Source organism: Bos javanicus, chromosome 6 (assembly GCF_032452875.1).
Source record: "Bos javanicus breed banteng chromosome 6, ARS-OSU_banteng_1.0, whole genome shotgun sequence".
Lineage (NCBI taxonomy): Eukaryota > Metazoa > Chordata > Mammalia > Artiodactyla > Bovidae > Bos > Bos javanicus.
In genome coordinates, this window is record NC_083873.1 from 103,217,187 (window position 1) to 103,233,514 (window position 16,328).

Genomic DNA, 16,328 nt, shown 5'->3' on the forward strand with positions numbered 1-16,328 from the left:
TTCCACCCTCTCTGGGCCCCCACAGCACTTCCTGTGTGTGAAGGCAGGGAGGCACTTCTGACTGAAAAAGGGCCCACTCACATCTGACTTGGGTGATTTTCCCGAGGGTGGGACTTGGGTTTGACTCAAACCGTGGAATTACAGCATCTGCTCAGCATCACAGTGCCATAAATATTTGTTCGAGGGCGGCAGCGATGCATCCAAAGCTCATTAGTTAGGTTAAATAAGGAATGTTTGAGATCATAAGCCACACATACCAGCCAACCTTTTCTGGATGTGTAGCCATGAGGAATTAAAGTCGTGATGCAGAGAGAAAGGCAAGACGGTGGGTCCCGGGGGGTGTGGTGTTGGGGGAGAGGGTATAGACAGAGCACCATCCAACACCAGGCTCCTGTTGGGATTCAGCCACTCCAGTAAGTTCTGTTCAGCTAAACATGAATTATTTTCACAAAGGTTAAGTTTTTAAAAAGCTAGAAGGGACATTCTTCTGGTGAGGGCTTATATGTGTGTTATGTGTGTGCTCAGTCATACCTGACTCTGCAACCCCATGGACTGTAGCCTGCCAGGATCCTCTGTCCATGGAACTTTCCAGGCAAGAATACTGGAGTCGGCTGCCATTTCCTTCTCCAGGGGATCAACCTGGGATTGAACCCACATCTCCAGGATTGACCCTCCATCTCCTGCATTGCAGATGGATTCTTTACCTCTGAGCCACCTGGGAAGCCCAAGGGCCTGTATAAGGTTCTTAACCAGTTCTGAAGTTCCATGAATGTTTAACTATGTTTAAAACATTCACAAATCAGTATTTTACTAGTGCCTGACACTATTGGGACCACCCTGCAATAAAATTAACTAGTCTAGTCCCTAAAAACAACCAATGAGGTCAGCCTTCTCACATTCCCAAGTCATAGAAGAGGCACCGGAGGCCTGGAAAGGGTGAAGCTGTCTGAGGTCACACAGCTGGGACAAGGGGTTCTAACCAGCCAGGTGGCCTCCATTCTCGTCTGCTGTTGAGGTTACATCGAAACTTACAAATAACAGTTTTCACTTGGAGTTCTGTACATCTTTTAAAAAACGGTTTCATTGCTAGGTATTAGGTTGGCCAAAAAGTCTGTTTGGGTTTTTCTGTCCCCTCCTATGGAAAAACCCAAGTGAATATTTTGGCCAACCCAGTAGTTTTTGCAAACCACTGATCTAACCCAGACTCACCATTTTATAGATCAGGATGCTGAAACCTGGGGACAGGGGCTGAACGGCCGATCCAGGGCAATCCCCCCATGAGACGACCCCACCTTCTGTTCCTTCAGGGGGTAGCTCTGTGGGGAACAGAGTAACAGTGTGGCCCAGGGAACCACGGTCTAATTCTGGCCCCATTGTTCAGTGTGACCTCCTCTCCCGAACCTGTTTTCTGCAGATCAGTGTTGTCACGGCACCTCCCCCAGGCCTGGAAGGATGAGATGAGGTCATCTGCATTCACTCAGAAAACCAGGCAACTCTGCCTGCCCCGCTCTCCCCGACTGGACCATCCGTGGGGAGTCTGGGAGGCAGAGCTGAACTATGAACGCATTTCAGGGCCTCATAAACCTCCAGATCAGAAGAGGGGTGGGGCTGACCTTTAACCTCATCTCACTGCCTGGGAAGAAACCTAGGAGCAAACACACAGCTCTGAGGCCACTGCCCTCCTGAGCACCTCCCAACACGTGGGATGTCAGGCAGACCTGACCAGGCTGGAGAACAAAACAGGAAGGGTCAGCTGTACAGGGACACAGGCAGCTGCCGGCCACCACGCTGAGGTGAGTCTTCAAAAAGGAGGCAGCCGCTCCCTGAACCAAGTCCCGACCACAGACAAATGTGTGAACAACTCCAGGTTTCCTAACCACACAATGAACTGGACTTCCTGCTCACTGGGTGGGGGCACGGCCCACTAGGGGGCAGGAGAGGTTGCCAGGGACGAGAGGGACCCAGGCGGACATGTCCTCCTGCCCAAGGGACCCGGACAGACAGGTACCCCCACCCAGGGTGCTAAGGTTTCTGAGGGACCTCAAGCTGCTCGAGCCCCCCAACATGGCTCAAGTTGTGATGATAATGCTATGGGATTATCATCGTTCATTTCTGAACACAGGATATGGTTTCAAAAAACACACTCCTGAACAAGGCGGCAGCTACTGAGTCACGAACAACCACGTATTGAATCCTCTCAGTAGCGCTGAGTTTCTCAAATCATTGTAACCCTGTGCATTTCACACCTAGTAAGGCCTGAGTGGACAGCTGGGTGGTGGGGTCCCTAGCCCAGTGGGGCTGGGGTTGCTTATTGAGTATTCTGCTCTTTGTCACTCAAACTGTACTTGTGCGTAATTCAGTGCAAGTGTAGACACCTGTTGATTCTCTAGCATGTGCTTTTAAAAAAAATGACTTAAAGGACAGCAAATTTCATCGAAGGTTTTTATTTCAGCTGCTTCAGGACCTTGACTTTCTGCTTTCTGGTTCTGAACACGGTCTAGCTTTTCTGAGCACTGGGAAGGGTTTGCAATCCAGATTCCATGATGTCCAACTCTTTGCGACCCCATGGACTGTAGCCTGCCAGGGTCCTCTGTCCATGGGATTCTCCAGGCAAGAATACTGGAGTGGGTAGCCATTTCCTTCTCCAGAGGCTCTTCCTGGCCCAGGGATCAAACCTGCATCTACCCAGGGATGGTCCCTGTGGATTCAGACAAGACCCTGGCAAACTCACCCACAACCCACCAGGCAGGAGAGCCTCCAGGCGGGTAGGCTGCTGCATGCAGAGCTCAGGGCTTCTGCCCACGTGGCCTCCATCTCAGAATCAGGCGGGGCCCCAGGCAGGTGACAGAGCAGCTCTGCAGGCCCACTCCCCCACCCCTGGGCTTGGCAAACAGCTGTCAAGGCTGAGCAGCGATCAAATAAATAAGAAAGGCTATCAAATTTACACGGCAGGACTACTAGTTATTCAAAGAACAAACTCAAACGGAAGTAAATGAGGGGGTGGGGGGCGGGGGTCGTGCGTGGAGGAGGTGCAGGAGGAGAACAAGTGTCTGTAAAGTGCTTTCCGGGCGCCGGAATCCTAGTCTGGCTGGCACACCAGCTGCACGCGGAGAGGTCGGGGCTACGGGTGGAGGCCGTGCATGCAATTTCCAACCACGCCGGGCGCTCAGGGTGGACAGAGCTACAGCGGTCAGCCTGTTCACGGAGGTGGGAGCCGGCTGCGAGCGACTGAGGATCTCCGAAGCCCTGCATTTGCACACCCACCCACCCACCCACACACACACACACACACACAGATGAGTGTGGCGCCGTCCAGCTGGGTCGGGGGGAGGGGGGGGTGCACACGGGGGAGGTCCTGGCAGCCACGCGCAACCGCCGCTCCTGCACGGGGCGCGTCTTCAGGCCGCCGACAGGAAGGGGAAGAAGAAGAAGTCGAAGGCGAACTTGACGGCACCGTGCACGGCACTCCGCCAGTCCCGCTCTACCTTCACGTGCCGCCGGGCGGGCACGAGGTGCGCCATGCAGTTGAGGCAGCTGATGGCCTTGAGCTCGAAGACGGGCCACTTGCTGCCCAGGCGGCCCTCCAGGACGGTGCTGAACTCAATGACGCTGCCCTGGCGCAAGTGAAGGAGCACGTCCTTGAACTCGCTGCTGGCCCGCAGCACGATGTCCTTGGTCACGTCGTCCTCCTCAGGCCCGCGGCTGCCGTTGGCACCGCTGTAGGGCATGCCCACTGTGATCTCAAACTTGTAGCGGTCGAACCTCTTCATGTGGCACGGGTGCTTGGCCAGGAGCTTGAGGCGGCAGAGCTCCTCCTCGGCCGTGGAGACGTTGCCGGGGCTGCAGGACGGGTAGGCCTCGCCATAGAGGCAGCGCAGCCAGTCGCCCAGGAAGAGCGGCAGCATGTGGACGGCCGACTCAGCGCTGTTGTCGATCTCGGTCACGCGCACGTACTTGAAACGGCCGGTCCACGTGACCCGGTGGCCCTCCAGGTGGCTGCACAGGATCTGGGTGCGGGCCATGTTGGTCTCCTTCCAGGCCCGCGGCCCGCACAGGAAGCCGTACTGCGGCCAGGTCAGTGTGGAGTTGTAGACCTTCATGCCCTCCGAGCGGTACAGGTAGAACCAGCAGAAGAGCACGATGGCTGTGAGCCACACCAGGATGAGCTTGACGATGGAGCTCCGCGTCAGGGACTTGACCATCCCCACCACCGAGAAGTTGGCCTTGGTCCACCAGCGGACCAGCAGGGGGACGCTGCAGAGCACCAGGGTGACGGCGATCTTGGTGAGCTCCAGGGACACGAACCAGCGGGCCAGCTGCACCACGCCCATCAGCGCCAGGGCGAACACCAGGATGGGGAGAGCGAAGAGGAAGAGGAAGTAGCCCACCGACGCCCGCACCAGCCCCAGGCCGGTGGACTCGAGCAGGATGACCACCGACAGCTCGCACCACATGAAGCAGACCAGGTAGGGGACCAGATAGCAGTAGGTGCCTTTGAAGTTCCTCAGCTGGGCCATGCGGAAGAACAGATAGAGCAGGTAGACGTACAGCAGGCAGGGCACGCTCACGTTCAGCACGACCAAGTGGCCCACGGGCACCGTGAAGAAGGTCTGGCCCAGGAGCTTCAGGTAGCGCCAGTTGACGGGCATGGTGGGCAGCAGGGAGAGCAGGCCAGCCGCCACCTCGGTCACCAGGGCCCTCCGGGTGTAGGGCTCGGCCGAGGTGCTCAGGCTCATGTAGCTGGTGGCCGTGAAGAAGACCGACACGACGGCCAGCTCCGAGCAGGGCATGCAGTCCTTGCTGGCGATGGGGAAGGAGATGATGACGAAGAAGACGGACAGCAGGAAGTGGACGTAGGGCTCCAGGTGGTTCCAGCCGAAGTTCCCCTCGGCCTGCTCCACGTCCAGGTTGGGCTCGAAGCGCAGGAGCAGGCTGGTGAGCGCGCGGAAGCTCTCCCAGGCCTTGCTGTCCTGGAAAACCTTGAGGGTGCAGATGACCATGGAGATGAAGGACAGGTAGAAGACGACCAGGGGCACAAAGAAGGCGAAGAAGTCGATGGTGAGGTTGCTGATGATGAAAAAGAAGACCAGGGCGTTGATGTGGTGGGTGGGCACGAGGGTGGACAGCCAGTGCACGCCCGCTCGGGACGCCAGGTCAATCAGGTATTCCTTGAGCTCCATGATGACGTGCAAGGGGTACTTGACCACCTGGGAGGAGGGGTGGAGACAAAGGAGGGGCGTTAGAACCTGGACCGCTCTGTGCCACGTCACTGCTCCCTGGTTAACCCTTCCAGTCTCCCTGAAGCCGGGGCCTGGCCCTGGGCAAAGTGAACTCACCCGCTGTTTCAACCAACGGCGGGTCCCTCGGTCTGCAAAGTCCTTCCACCTGTAGCTCTCTCTCTAGGTGCTCATGCTCCACATGGCCCCCACAAACCTGCCCTTGATTCTACCCAGTCCCGCAGGGTCTGCCCTCTACCTCCTGCCCATCCCTAGTCCCTGACTGTACCCGACTGTCCACAAGGGTCTCCAGGCTCATGAGTGCCCATCTCCCCTGTGAGATCTTGGGTGCCTCGGGGAGCCCACCTGGCCCCCTCTTCCCTCCCCATGGGGCCTCACACTTGCAAAGACAACAGAGGACCAGGCTACTTGCATCTCAGCCACCCCTGTGATGAGGACTTCACCTCCTGAGCCTCTGTCTCTGGTGGATGGGGGATGGGTGGGGGGGGAGGTGACCCACCAACGGGGAGAGGAAGTGCTGCTTTACCAGCCTACCCTGGGCCCTGCCCGTCCCAGGAGTGGGGACTCCAGAAAGGAGAGTTCACGCCACGTGAATGGAAATGATTCAGCTGTAACAGGGCTGATGTGACATTTTCACTGCAGCAGGAGCCCCGACACCCGCCGCCTGCACCACCCACCCCTGCACACCCGTGTGCTCAGAACAGACACACAGCCCCAGGCGGGTGCTCCCCGCCTCACGTCCCACCGCCCCCCACAGACTGTACATAGAGGCAAGGGCAGCGGAAACACTTGTCCATTCCCACAAGAGAAGAGGAATGAGGGGCTGGCAGGGACGCGAGTGGGGGACCAGCCTCGGGCAGGAGGCAGGGACGCTCCTGCCATCCAGGGCGGCCCCCACTCCTGCCTGGTCCTGAAGCTCTCAGCTCCACCAGGGCTCCGGGGAGACAGGAGAGAAGCTGAAGGAGCTGAGAAGAGAACGTGTCCATGACCGTGCTAGGGCTCACGCAAGGAGGTCAGGGGCGTGGACTGGACCATGCTGAAGAGGGGCGGTCCTTGTGAGGAACACCCACGTCGGGGCAGGGAAGCCCAGCTGAGCCCACAGCCCATTTGAGGGGCAATGTGATGGAAGCCCGGTCAGTAGCCGGGTGAGGTGGGCAGCCCCGCCTCCATCTACGTCCCGGGGACACGATCTTTCTGCCCCATGAACATAAGGGCAAAGGAGGAGCTGGGATCCTGGGGGACCACACTGAGTGGCAACATTGGGGTGTGGCTGTCATCTGCCCAAGAGGCTGGGGTGTCAACTCTGGATGACCAGGACTCCCGGGAGTAGCTGGCAGAGTGAGTTTTCCAGGTAAGAGGGACCTGGGCTTACAGGGGAAACAGGAGTGTTTAACAGTGTGTGTGTGTGTGTGTATGTGTGTATGCACTTCTATAGACACCCACGTGTGTGTGTGTGTGCACTTTTATAGACACCCACGTGAGTGTGTGTGTGTGCGCACTTCTATAGACACCCACATGTGTGTGTGTGTGTGTGTGTACTTCTATAGACACCCACATGGGGTAGTGCATGCATGCTCAGCTGTGTGTGACTCTGTGCGACCCCATGGACTGTAGCCTGCAGGGCTCCTCTGTCCATGGGATTCTCTAGGTAAGAACACTGGAGGGGGTTGCTCCAGGGGATCTTTCTGACCCAGGGATCGAATCAGTATCTCTGAGTCTCTTGCATTGGCAGGCGGGTTCTTTTACCACTGAGCCACCTGGGAAACCCCACTTGTATATGTTCAAAGAGCTGCATTCCTCATTCAACTAACAGTCCACTTACCCTCTGTTTCAGAACAAGCAAGAAAATGATGAAACCAACAAACCAGCTCAGGGCTCCTCCAGCTCCTGGGCCAGCTTCCCCAGGAGGAGACCCAGTGCTCACCGTGTCTGGAGTAGGGTACCAAGGAACTTCGAATACCATAAAGTCAGCCTTGGTGGGGATTTCTGACACTTGTTGGTCAGCTACTAAGTCAGGTCTGACTCTTTGCGACCCCATGGACTGCAGCACACCAGGCTCCCACCCTCCACTATCTCCTGGAGTTTGCTCAAATTCATGTCCACTGAGTCAGTGATGCCATCCAACCGTCTCATCCTCTGTGGTTCTCTTCTCCTTTTGCCCTCAGTCTTTCCCAGCATCAAGGTCTTTTCCAATGAGTCAGCTCTTTGCATCAGGTAGTCAAAGTATTAGAGCTTCAGCAACAGTCCTTCCAATGAATATTCAGGGTTGATTTCCTTTAGGATGGACTGGTTTGATCTTGCAGTCCAAGGGACTCTCAAGACTCTTCTCTAACACAATTCAAAAGCATCAATTCTTCACCTCTCAGCCTTCTTTGTGATCCAACTCTCACGCCTACACATGACTACTGGAAAAACTATAGATTTGACTATCCAGACCTTTGTCAGCAAAGTGATGCATCTGGTTTTTAATACACTGTCAAGGTTTGTCATAGTTTTCTTTCCAAGGAGCAAGCATCTTTTAATTTCATGGCTGCAGTCATCATCCACAATGATTTTGGAGCCCAAGAAGTAAAATCTGTCACTCCTTCCACTTTTTCTTCTATTTGCCATGAAATGATGGGACCAAATGCCATGATCCCCTGTTTTTTAAATAATGAGTTTCAACCCAGCTTTTTCACTCTCCTCTTCCACCTTCATTAAGAGGCTCTCTAGTTTATTTTCACTTTCTGCCATTAGAGTGGTATCACCCACATATCTGACATTTGCCAGACAGCAAACCAGTGTCTCCAGAACCTGCTCCAGCTCTGCAGGAGCCCCTTCGACCAAAAGCCAGACACACCAGCAACAGAAAGAGCCCATGCGTGCGTCAGCCGCTGTCTGCTCTGCTAATTCCTGTCGATGGGGCCTCTCTAACCAGACAGACCAAAGGCACCCGGTGCTCCTGTTCTCGCCTCCATTCTCTCTCTGCAGTCAGTGCTGAGCAGCCTTGGGGGAGCTGGCCTGGAGGCATCCAAGTAGCTGGCACCTTAAAATTAACCTGAAACTCCTAATGCTCAAAACCATTCACATTATTTATTGGGTGTTTTTTTTGTTTTTTTGGTTTTTGCCTATTGAGACCACACAATCACACGGTTGAGAGGACATTTAAAAGACAACGAAGCTTCTAGAACCTGAAGTCCAACAGTGCTGACCTCTGCTGGCACAGTGAGCCCCTGTGGCCGCCGTGACCACAGCTGTCCTTTAAGGTCCCTGTTCTGTCCCCTGTCACTTCTACCCAAGCCCTACTACTTGGGACCCCACCAAATTGTGAGACTAGAAACCTTTTCTGTAGAGGCAGTCCTAAAATGAACTTCACTTTGAGCAGGAAAGAAGTTTTTAAAAAACGAGTAGGGAGTCAGTTCATGACAGGATGGGAAAGGGCACCCTGACCCAGGCTGCGGTCACCAGCAGCCTTCACCACGGACACGCCTGGCTGATGGGAAAAACTGAAGAGAACTGCCCGGTACTGACCTGGGCAGCCAACCAAGGAGGCCACCGCTCGCCCAGAGGGTCCGGGCTGGTTCACTGAGACCCTGCTCAGACCTGAGCGAACGTCCACGTGCTGGACTTTCAATAATGTGATGCGAACACTGTTAGGATTTTAAGACATTTCTGAATCCATCTTTAAGAAGGTTTCATCTGTCACAAAGGCTGGAGAAGCCTGGAGCCTGGAACATCCCTGGGGGTCACGTCAGCTTGCAGAGGGGTGTCTGGCACTTTCCACTGGGGGTGCCGGGCCCTCCCCAGGCACATGCCCCTTCTCTGTCCCCAGGGGGTGGTTAATAAAGGCCGGGACAGCTTTGAGCTCCAGGAAATTCATTCTGCTCCAATTCATTCTCTCTTTTCCAAAACACTTTTTTTTTTGGCTGAGATGGGTCTTTTGTTTCCGCATGGGCTCTTTCCTCTAGTCGCAGACAGCAGGGGCTACTCTTCGATGCAGTTCGTGGGCTTCTCACTGCAGTGGCCTCTCTTGTCGTGAAACACAGGCTTTTAAGTGCACGAGCTTCAGTACTTGTACTTGCGGGTTAAGTTGCTCCACAGCATGTGGGATCTTCCCTGATCAGAGATCAAACCTGTGTCCTCTGCATTGCCAGGCAGATTCTTTACCACTGAGCCACCAGGGAAGCCTTCCAAAACACTTTTAATGAGATAAATTGTAAAGCAATGAAAGTGCTCGGACAACAATTGCAAAAAATTAAAAAATAGCCTTATTTCTTGTCAGGATACTTTAAATCTCTTTTTCACAAAAAGGAATTTCAGACATCTTACAGCACCGAGTTTGTCGCCCGTAAGGAATGTGACATAACTTGCTGTGCACACTGAGATGCTTTTGAAAGCAGGCATTATTAGTAAGTATGCCAGGACAACGCAAACTAGGCTGTCCAGGCCGGGACCGCCTGGCCCACGGGTCTTCTTCCCTCACCTTTGACCCTCACTGGCATTTGGGGAGCACTTCCTCTTTAGCCAAGAAGCATGGCAAACGCTCCACCTTTCCTCTCTCATGTTAGTGAGAACATGCCTCTCTCATGGCATTTGGAACACACTTAGCCCAGGCCTGCCCCCAGGTGGGCCCTCAATAAAAGCGGTGACCTCCCTGGCCCAGCTCCTGGGCCGTCCTGACCCTGTGCCTCAGAACCTTCACCCCGACGCCCTACCTGCCCTCAGGGGCTCTCAGCAAGCTTGCTGGTCCGGAGCGTGGCCTTCACACCCACCATCTGGGCTGCAGCTTCTCTGAGGAACTTGCTTCCCAGAGGTGGCCTCTCAACCCACGAGGGCGGCTTTCTGAGCCCCCATATTCAGCCCCTAGCATGGGGCTTACACTGAGGCCGTGTCTGGGATGAGGACACACCAGCACACGTCCCATCACCGGCCCCAACCCTGCTCACACTCCAACCATACTGTGGGCAGGTTACACGAGCCCAGGAGCTGGGGAAGCACAGAACCCTACAGACTCTTGGGGGACCAATGCCAGGGGCTCTGCGATGCTTTGCCTGCCCAGAGGCCCCCTGTGCTGGCTGGGTCCCCTTGGCCACGAGTGGGGATGGACCTGTCTGGGGCCAGGTGGCCAGACTTCTGAAAATCCTGGTGCTCTCAGCAAAGGGGGATACAGAAGACGAATTCAACCCCCTGAGCTGAACTTGGGGAAACTGGTGAAGGGGGCCGTGGTCAAACTTCACCAAGGCTTATATCTGCCCCCTTTAGTCACAAACCACATGGCCAGGAAAACAAAAGCTGTGACTCCAGGAGCATGAGCAGCCACTCCTGGCTGTCGGCACAGATCCAGACGCTCCGTGCTCATCCCTTGTAATCACGGCTGCTCCCTGGTGGGAGGCGGTGGTGAACACGAGCTTCCTCCCCACCCCCGTCCACCTTCAGGTTGCCCTCGGTCACCTCCCCTGCCATCCTCTCCACACCCGCTCGCTCCTCGAACCCCTGCAGATCCAGATAAACAGGCACCACCGCAGAGCCCTCCTGAACACAAGACCGCACTTTGCTTCTGGGGGGAGGCACCTTCGAGGAACTGACCTCTCCTCTGGGCCATAAACAGACAATTTTTCCAAAGGATGGAGTCTAAGTGAAAGGTGGTCTCCAGCGCACAGCACCCTGCTCCCCACATGGCGTTTTGCAGGGAAAGATGCAAAGGTGCCCGTGCACATCCAACAACCACTGGGCCCGCCCGACGCCAACAGCGCCCCTGCCTCCAGAGCCTGAGCGTGTGCAGGAGGCCTCCTTTCATGAGGACGCATCCTTATGCAGCTATGTGGACAACCTGGCGGCACAGGCCTATCCAGGACAAGCGACACAGCCCTGGAGGTTCCCTGCTGGGCGAGGTCTCCCACCTACAGCTTCCTGGGGGGCACCCGGGCAGGCAGGTGGCCCGGGCCAAGGGCTCACCTTCAGGCGCAGGGGTAGGTCCTCGGGACTCTTGCCCGCCACCTCGTCATCATCGTCGTCCTGCAGGAACAGGTCGGTGGGGATGATGCCCTTGGCGTACTTCTTGGTGATCTCCACAAAGTCGTCCAGGGCTATGTAGCTCTTGGCTGAAGCACAGGAGAGGACACACGCGAGGTCGGTGAGACCGTGAGCACTGCCGCCCCGTGGAGATGGGCACATGGTGGGCAGCAGCTGTGTTGGGGTCAGGCTGGAGACGGGCGACCCCTCTCGGGCCCGGACAATGAGAGGAGAGAAAGGCAGGCCAGCCTGCCAAGGCCTCCTGGCCTTGCGGACCCACCGTCCCTCCCCAGAAGTGTCCCCCCACCCTTCAAGTCCTGGGGGGCTGCCTGAGCCAGGCTCCATGCGGACCCTTCTTCAGAACATTTTCCGCCCGTGCTGCTCGGACCCCTGTACTCCCTCGGCCCTGACCCCTGCAGCCCAGCCACCTACTAGCCCCTCCAGCCAATACGCATCCTCCAAGGTCCTACTATGTGCCAGGCATGTGCCCAAATCTTCATTACCCCCCACCCCCAAGTTCAGCCCGATATCCCCACCTCCCCACAGCCCATGCTGGCGGCAGCCCCCACTCCCAGCTGGGTGCTCCCAGGCCTTTGCCAATGAGGTTCGCTCACTCAGTCTGGAGCATCCACCTCCTTGCCCCTCGCGGGCTACCCACCTCCCCACCATTGCTGGCTCACAGCCATCACAGGCCCCAGCATCCTTCTCCATCAGGGACAGTTACACTGCCCTCTCGTCCCTCCAGTGTGTATGTGCTCCCAGTGGGTGGGGTCCAAATCCCAGAGCCTAGAACACCAACACCCAACCAATAGCCCTGAAGGGACTGGAAGGAAGATCTGTCAGCCTCTGAGACCCTGGGGGCCGGGCCTGGACTGACGGGGAGTCGGGGGGCGCAGACATGAAGCCCAGGGTGGTGGGGGCGACAGCATGGCCAAAGGTGTCGCTAGCACAGGACTGGCGGCCGTACTCACATTCACTGCTGACCAAGCGTTCCAGCACCCGCCTCTGCTTCTGCAGGGACTTGGGGACGGGCCCGGGCTGCACCCCGCCATCTGCAGGGACAGAGCGGGAGAGAGTCAAGGCCAGCTGACTGCCCCATCCCCTGCAATGAGTGAATGAAAGTCGCTCAGTCGTGTCTGACTCTTTGCGATCCCATAGACTACACAGTTCATGGAATTCTCCAGGCCAGAATACTGGAGTGGGTAGCCTTTTCCTTTCTCCAGGAGATCTTCCCAACTCAGGGATCGAACCCAGGTCTCCTGCATTGCAGGCAGATTCTTTACCAGCTGAGCTACCAGGGAAGACCATGAATACTGGAGTGGGTAGCCTATCCTTTCTCCAACGGATATTCCCGACCCAGGAATTGAACTGGGGTCTCCTGCATTGCAGGCGGATTCTTTACCAACTGAGCTATGAGGGAAGCCCCATCCCCTGCAAGCCCCCAGAAACTTGCCAGTGTCCCCCATGCGGCCCTGGAGGGCTGTGCAAGGTCAACCCTTGGGACCACCACTGCTCAATCTCCATTACAAGGTGACGTGGGCCCCGCTGGGCACAGTCCAAGCCCTGGACACACCACACTCTCTGATCAGCACAGCCGGCCCCCGGACACCTTTGCTGACATTGTCCCTTGGTGTGATCTTCCCCTGGAAGAAACCAAGCTCCCCAGGGCCACCGGGCAGGCCTTCCTGTGTCCCCAGCCCTGGTGCAAAAGTCGGTTCAGTGGGTGAACACAGAGCCAGGACTGAGATATCCTGCCCTCTGTCGACACCTTCCCCCCACAACGCCCACACCCAGGCAGGCGTTCACTGGGCTCTCCCATGTCAGGCTCCAAGTGGTCTTTGCAGGGTCGGGTCAGGTAGGGGCTGGACCACAGGGTGAGACAACACATGGGGAGGGGCACCGTGACTGGGAGGGGCCACAGGAGCCCAGAGTGGGTGAGGGGGCAGCAGGAACGGGGCGGGGCCATGGTCCCGCAGGGTCACTGGGGCTCCACGAGGGGCGGCCGGACCTGTCAGGTCAAGCACGCCTCTCGGGGGTCCTGCGACTGGAGCCCCAAGCCTCACGGCCGCCTCTGTCAGACCCTAGAGGATCAGAGATCAGAAAAGAGTCCGGCCCGGAGAAGGGGCAGAGGTGCCCACCCACTCATCTTCTCTGATGCATCGGCAGGTGGCCCCAGCCCCACCCCCACCATCTCCCCCTCGGGGCAGGAGGGAGCTGGATGGAGCCCTGGCCAGGTGCTTATCAAGGTTACCAAGAGACAGAAGTCAGCCCCAACCCTGGAAATGGAGAGACCACACCCAGTCAGTAACGCCCACTCTCCTGGTCCATCTGTCCTTCCAGCTGCCCGTGCCCTTCTCGGAAAGCCAGGTTAGAAGGAGGTGGGGGCACTGAAGAGGCTGGCAAAGGGGCCAGCCCTGGAGAGGCTCTTGGGGATTCGGGGACCCAGGTCACTGCTGGCACCTCTCACCCTCCCCACTCCCTGTCCCCTTCAGGAGGAGGAGGACACCCTGGACATGCCAAGGCCTGCAGCTCCGCCCGTGGGCAGCAGGTGAGACAACCCTAGGGGTGGAGCGGGTCAGGTAGAACCAGAGCTGGGGGGGCCCTGAGGGGTGCCAGGAACAGGACGCCCAGGAAGGACACTCCGCAGCCTTACAGGACACCTGCAAGAAGCTCCCTGGAGCCCCCCATGCCAGCTCCCATAAAGGAGCCCCCAGGATCCCGGCACAGAAGCCCAGGAGGCCCCACAGACAGAGCGCGTACCGTGCTCGTTGACCTGCCCCACGTTCTCCAGCAGCTCCGCCACGGCTACCTGCTTTTTCTTCTTGGGGTTGAGCTTCCAGTACATGACGAGGGCCGCCTTGCGCACAGCCCGCTCCAGGTCGGTCTCAGAGGACAGCTGCCTTACCTCCTGCTCGTTCTCGGAGGTGATGCCTGAGAGAGGGAGGCGTCAGAGGCCTGAGGCCGCCCGCTTGCCCACCTGGAAGCTGGCAGGGACGCCCCAGCCCCGGCCAGCACCGCCTGAAGGGGCTTGGGAAGAGATTCCCACGAGCGGCTTTGCAGGCATCTTCATCACCAGGGCAGAAACAAAGGTCCAGCCAGACAAGTGTCTGGCCTGAGTCCCCAAGGGTGGGAGGCTCGGCCTGGCCTTTCAGCAGACGCTCGCCGAGTGGCCACGGAGGGCTGGCGCTGGGCAAGGCTTCCCCACCTTCCTGGCTCCTTCCCCTCCCAGGTTCCGCCTCACAAGGACCCCTCTGGTGGGGTACTACTCTTCTCATCTTACAGATGGAGAAACTGAGGCACCCAGGGGTGGTGGCCTGGACTTGGTGCCAAGGCCACAGAGTCAGAGAGGCTGAGCTGGTCTCAAACCCCGGTCAGTCTCACTGCAGTGAGCAGCCAGGCTGCAAGACGGGGGGCACCCCTACACTCACAGCATCAGCCCTTCCCGAGGGCAGCCGGGAGCAGTGTCCCCACGTAGGCGGCCCTTTCCCAGGGGGAAAGACTCGCCCACAGAAAGATGGGGAGCAGGTTTCATGGGCCGTTTAGCGGCCGCCTCTCCCCCTGCACACGGACTACCAGGAATATCAGCCCGGCCTCCCCCACCCCAGGGGACAGTGAGAATGCGGGTGGCGGACTGATATTATTTTCTCCTTTGAAGCATCTCCCTAACCTTCCACCAGAGCCCACGTTCCTTTTATGATCAGGACGCGTTCAGTGAGAAGGTGGAGGGTGTGGGCTACGTAAGACCTGGCCCCCTCCCTCACACGCCAGCCAGTCCTCAGGCCTGCCCTGGCCACCCCCCTCAGGGCCTCTGGGAAGGCCACTGGCTCCAACTGTGAACGCTGGGGGCCACACTGACTCGATTGGCCAGGGCAAGACCATCCCACCTGCCCTGGAGCAAGGGAGGCTGGCTTGGTAAGAAATTCTGGCCAGCAGAACATGACAGTTCTAAATCATTAAAGATATCAGCCTAATGTCCAGAGAAAGGAGACTCTATACAATAATAAATAATGTTAATAAATATCATTTCTATATATCTTATATATATATACATACATAATATATATACATAAAAATACCGTATACAAATTTTGTTTTATATATATCTATATGATAACCCTAACATTTAAAAAAAAAATTCCAATATAAAACCAGAAGGAAAAACAGTAAACTACGGAGCACTTCTCTCTGGGTTTATAGATAATTTTTAGAGATAATTTCTATCTTTATGTTTTCTATATAGTTCAAGTTTTCTATAACAACCATAAACACTTCTGCAATCTGAGCGGGAAAAAGGAGGTCCCCTTTAAGACACACACACTTTCATCTTTCTTCTGAGGTTTGAAGCTTCAGGAAGCACTTTACCCTGACACCAGGAATGAACCATTTCCCTTGGGCAGGATAACATAGTAAGTGTCCCCAAGTGGCTAGGCTACACATCACTGCCCCCCAACACCCACGCCCGTCCTGGCTCCGAGTGCTAGCCTGGGTGGGCCCTTCTCTGGCCCCCAGTCCATAGCTGCTCCGCTCAGACCGGATGGAAAGTCAGTTCAGAAAGTGCTACTCATACCTCAGGCCTGTCATGCCCTCCAACTTGGCTCCATGGTCTACTCCTCAATTTGGATGAGAACCCAGATGGTATATCTCATTGGAGACCCCACCACAAGTTAAAGAGGATGAAAATGGCTTTGTTCCCTAAACATCCCATGTTATACTCCCAAACCATCTATGAGGCAAAGCCACGAGTACAGCAGAAACCACACTCATTTTTCCCAACAGTGTCGCCAGCACCAGGTTTCCCTGTTGCTATTTCGGTTGGTTAATTTAGCAGAGTAGTACAGCATCCCTCATGGGTCCCTCCGAGCCGCCTCACCTACCTCTCCTGTCCGCCAGGCATCGGCGGAGAAGCTTGACGGCCTCGCGCCGGCCCTGCTTGGCGGCGAGGGTCAGCCAGTCCACGGCGGTGCAGTTGTTGAGCTCTTCATCCCCGTCGCCAGCCAGCTGCAGGTAGTGCTTCCCCACCTGCAAGCGGGATCTGGTCACACCACACACCGCGGCAGCCTCCCCATGCAGCGCCCGGGCCCCCAGTCCACATCCTGCCTT

The 16,328-nt window shown here is 56.7% G+C and overlaps 1 protein-coding gene across 1 annotated transcript in view; it reads right to left on the bottom strand.

Annotated features, from left to right (window-relative positions):
* Positions 1-2,428: 2,428 nt before the first annotated feature.
* WFS1 (wolframin ER transmembrane glycoprotein) overlaps positions 2,429-16,328 on the bottom strand; it is a 31,777-nt gene continuing 17,877 nt past the window's right edge. Inside the window, exons 4-8 of the mRNA XM_061420772.1 lie at positions 16,103-16,247; positions 13,989-14,159; positions 12,200-12,280; positions 11,172-11,317; positions 2,429-5,207 (exon numbers count right to left, since the gene is read on the bottom strand). Coding sequence (XP_061276756.1) covers positions 3,399-5,207; positions 11,172-11,317; positions 12,200-12,280; positions 13,989-14,159; positions 16,103-16,247 — 2,352 coding nt within the window. The 3' untranslated portion in view covers positions 2,429-3,398. The remainder of the gene's footprint in view (positions 5,208-11,171; positions 11,318-12,199; positions 12,281-13,988; positions 14,160-16,102; positions 16,248-16,328) is intronic.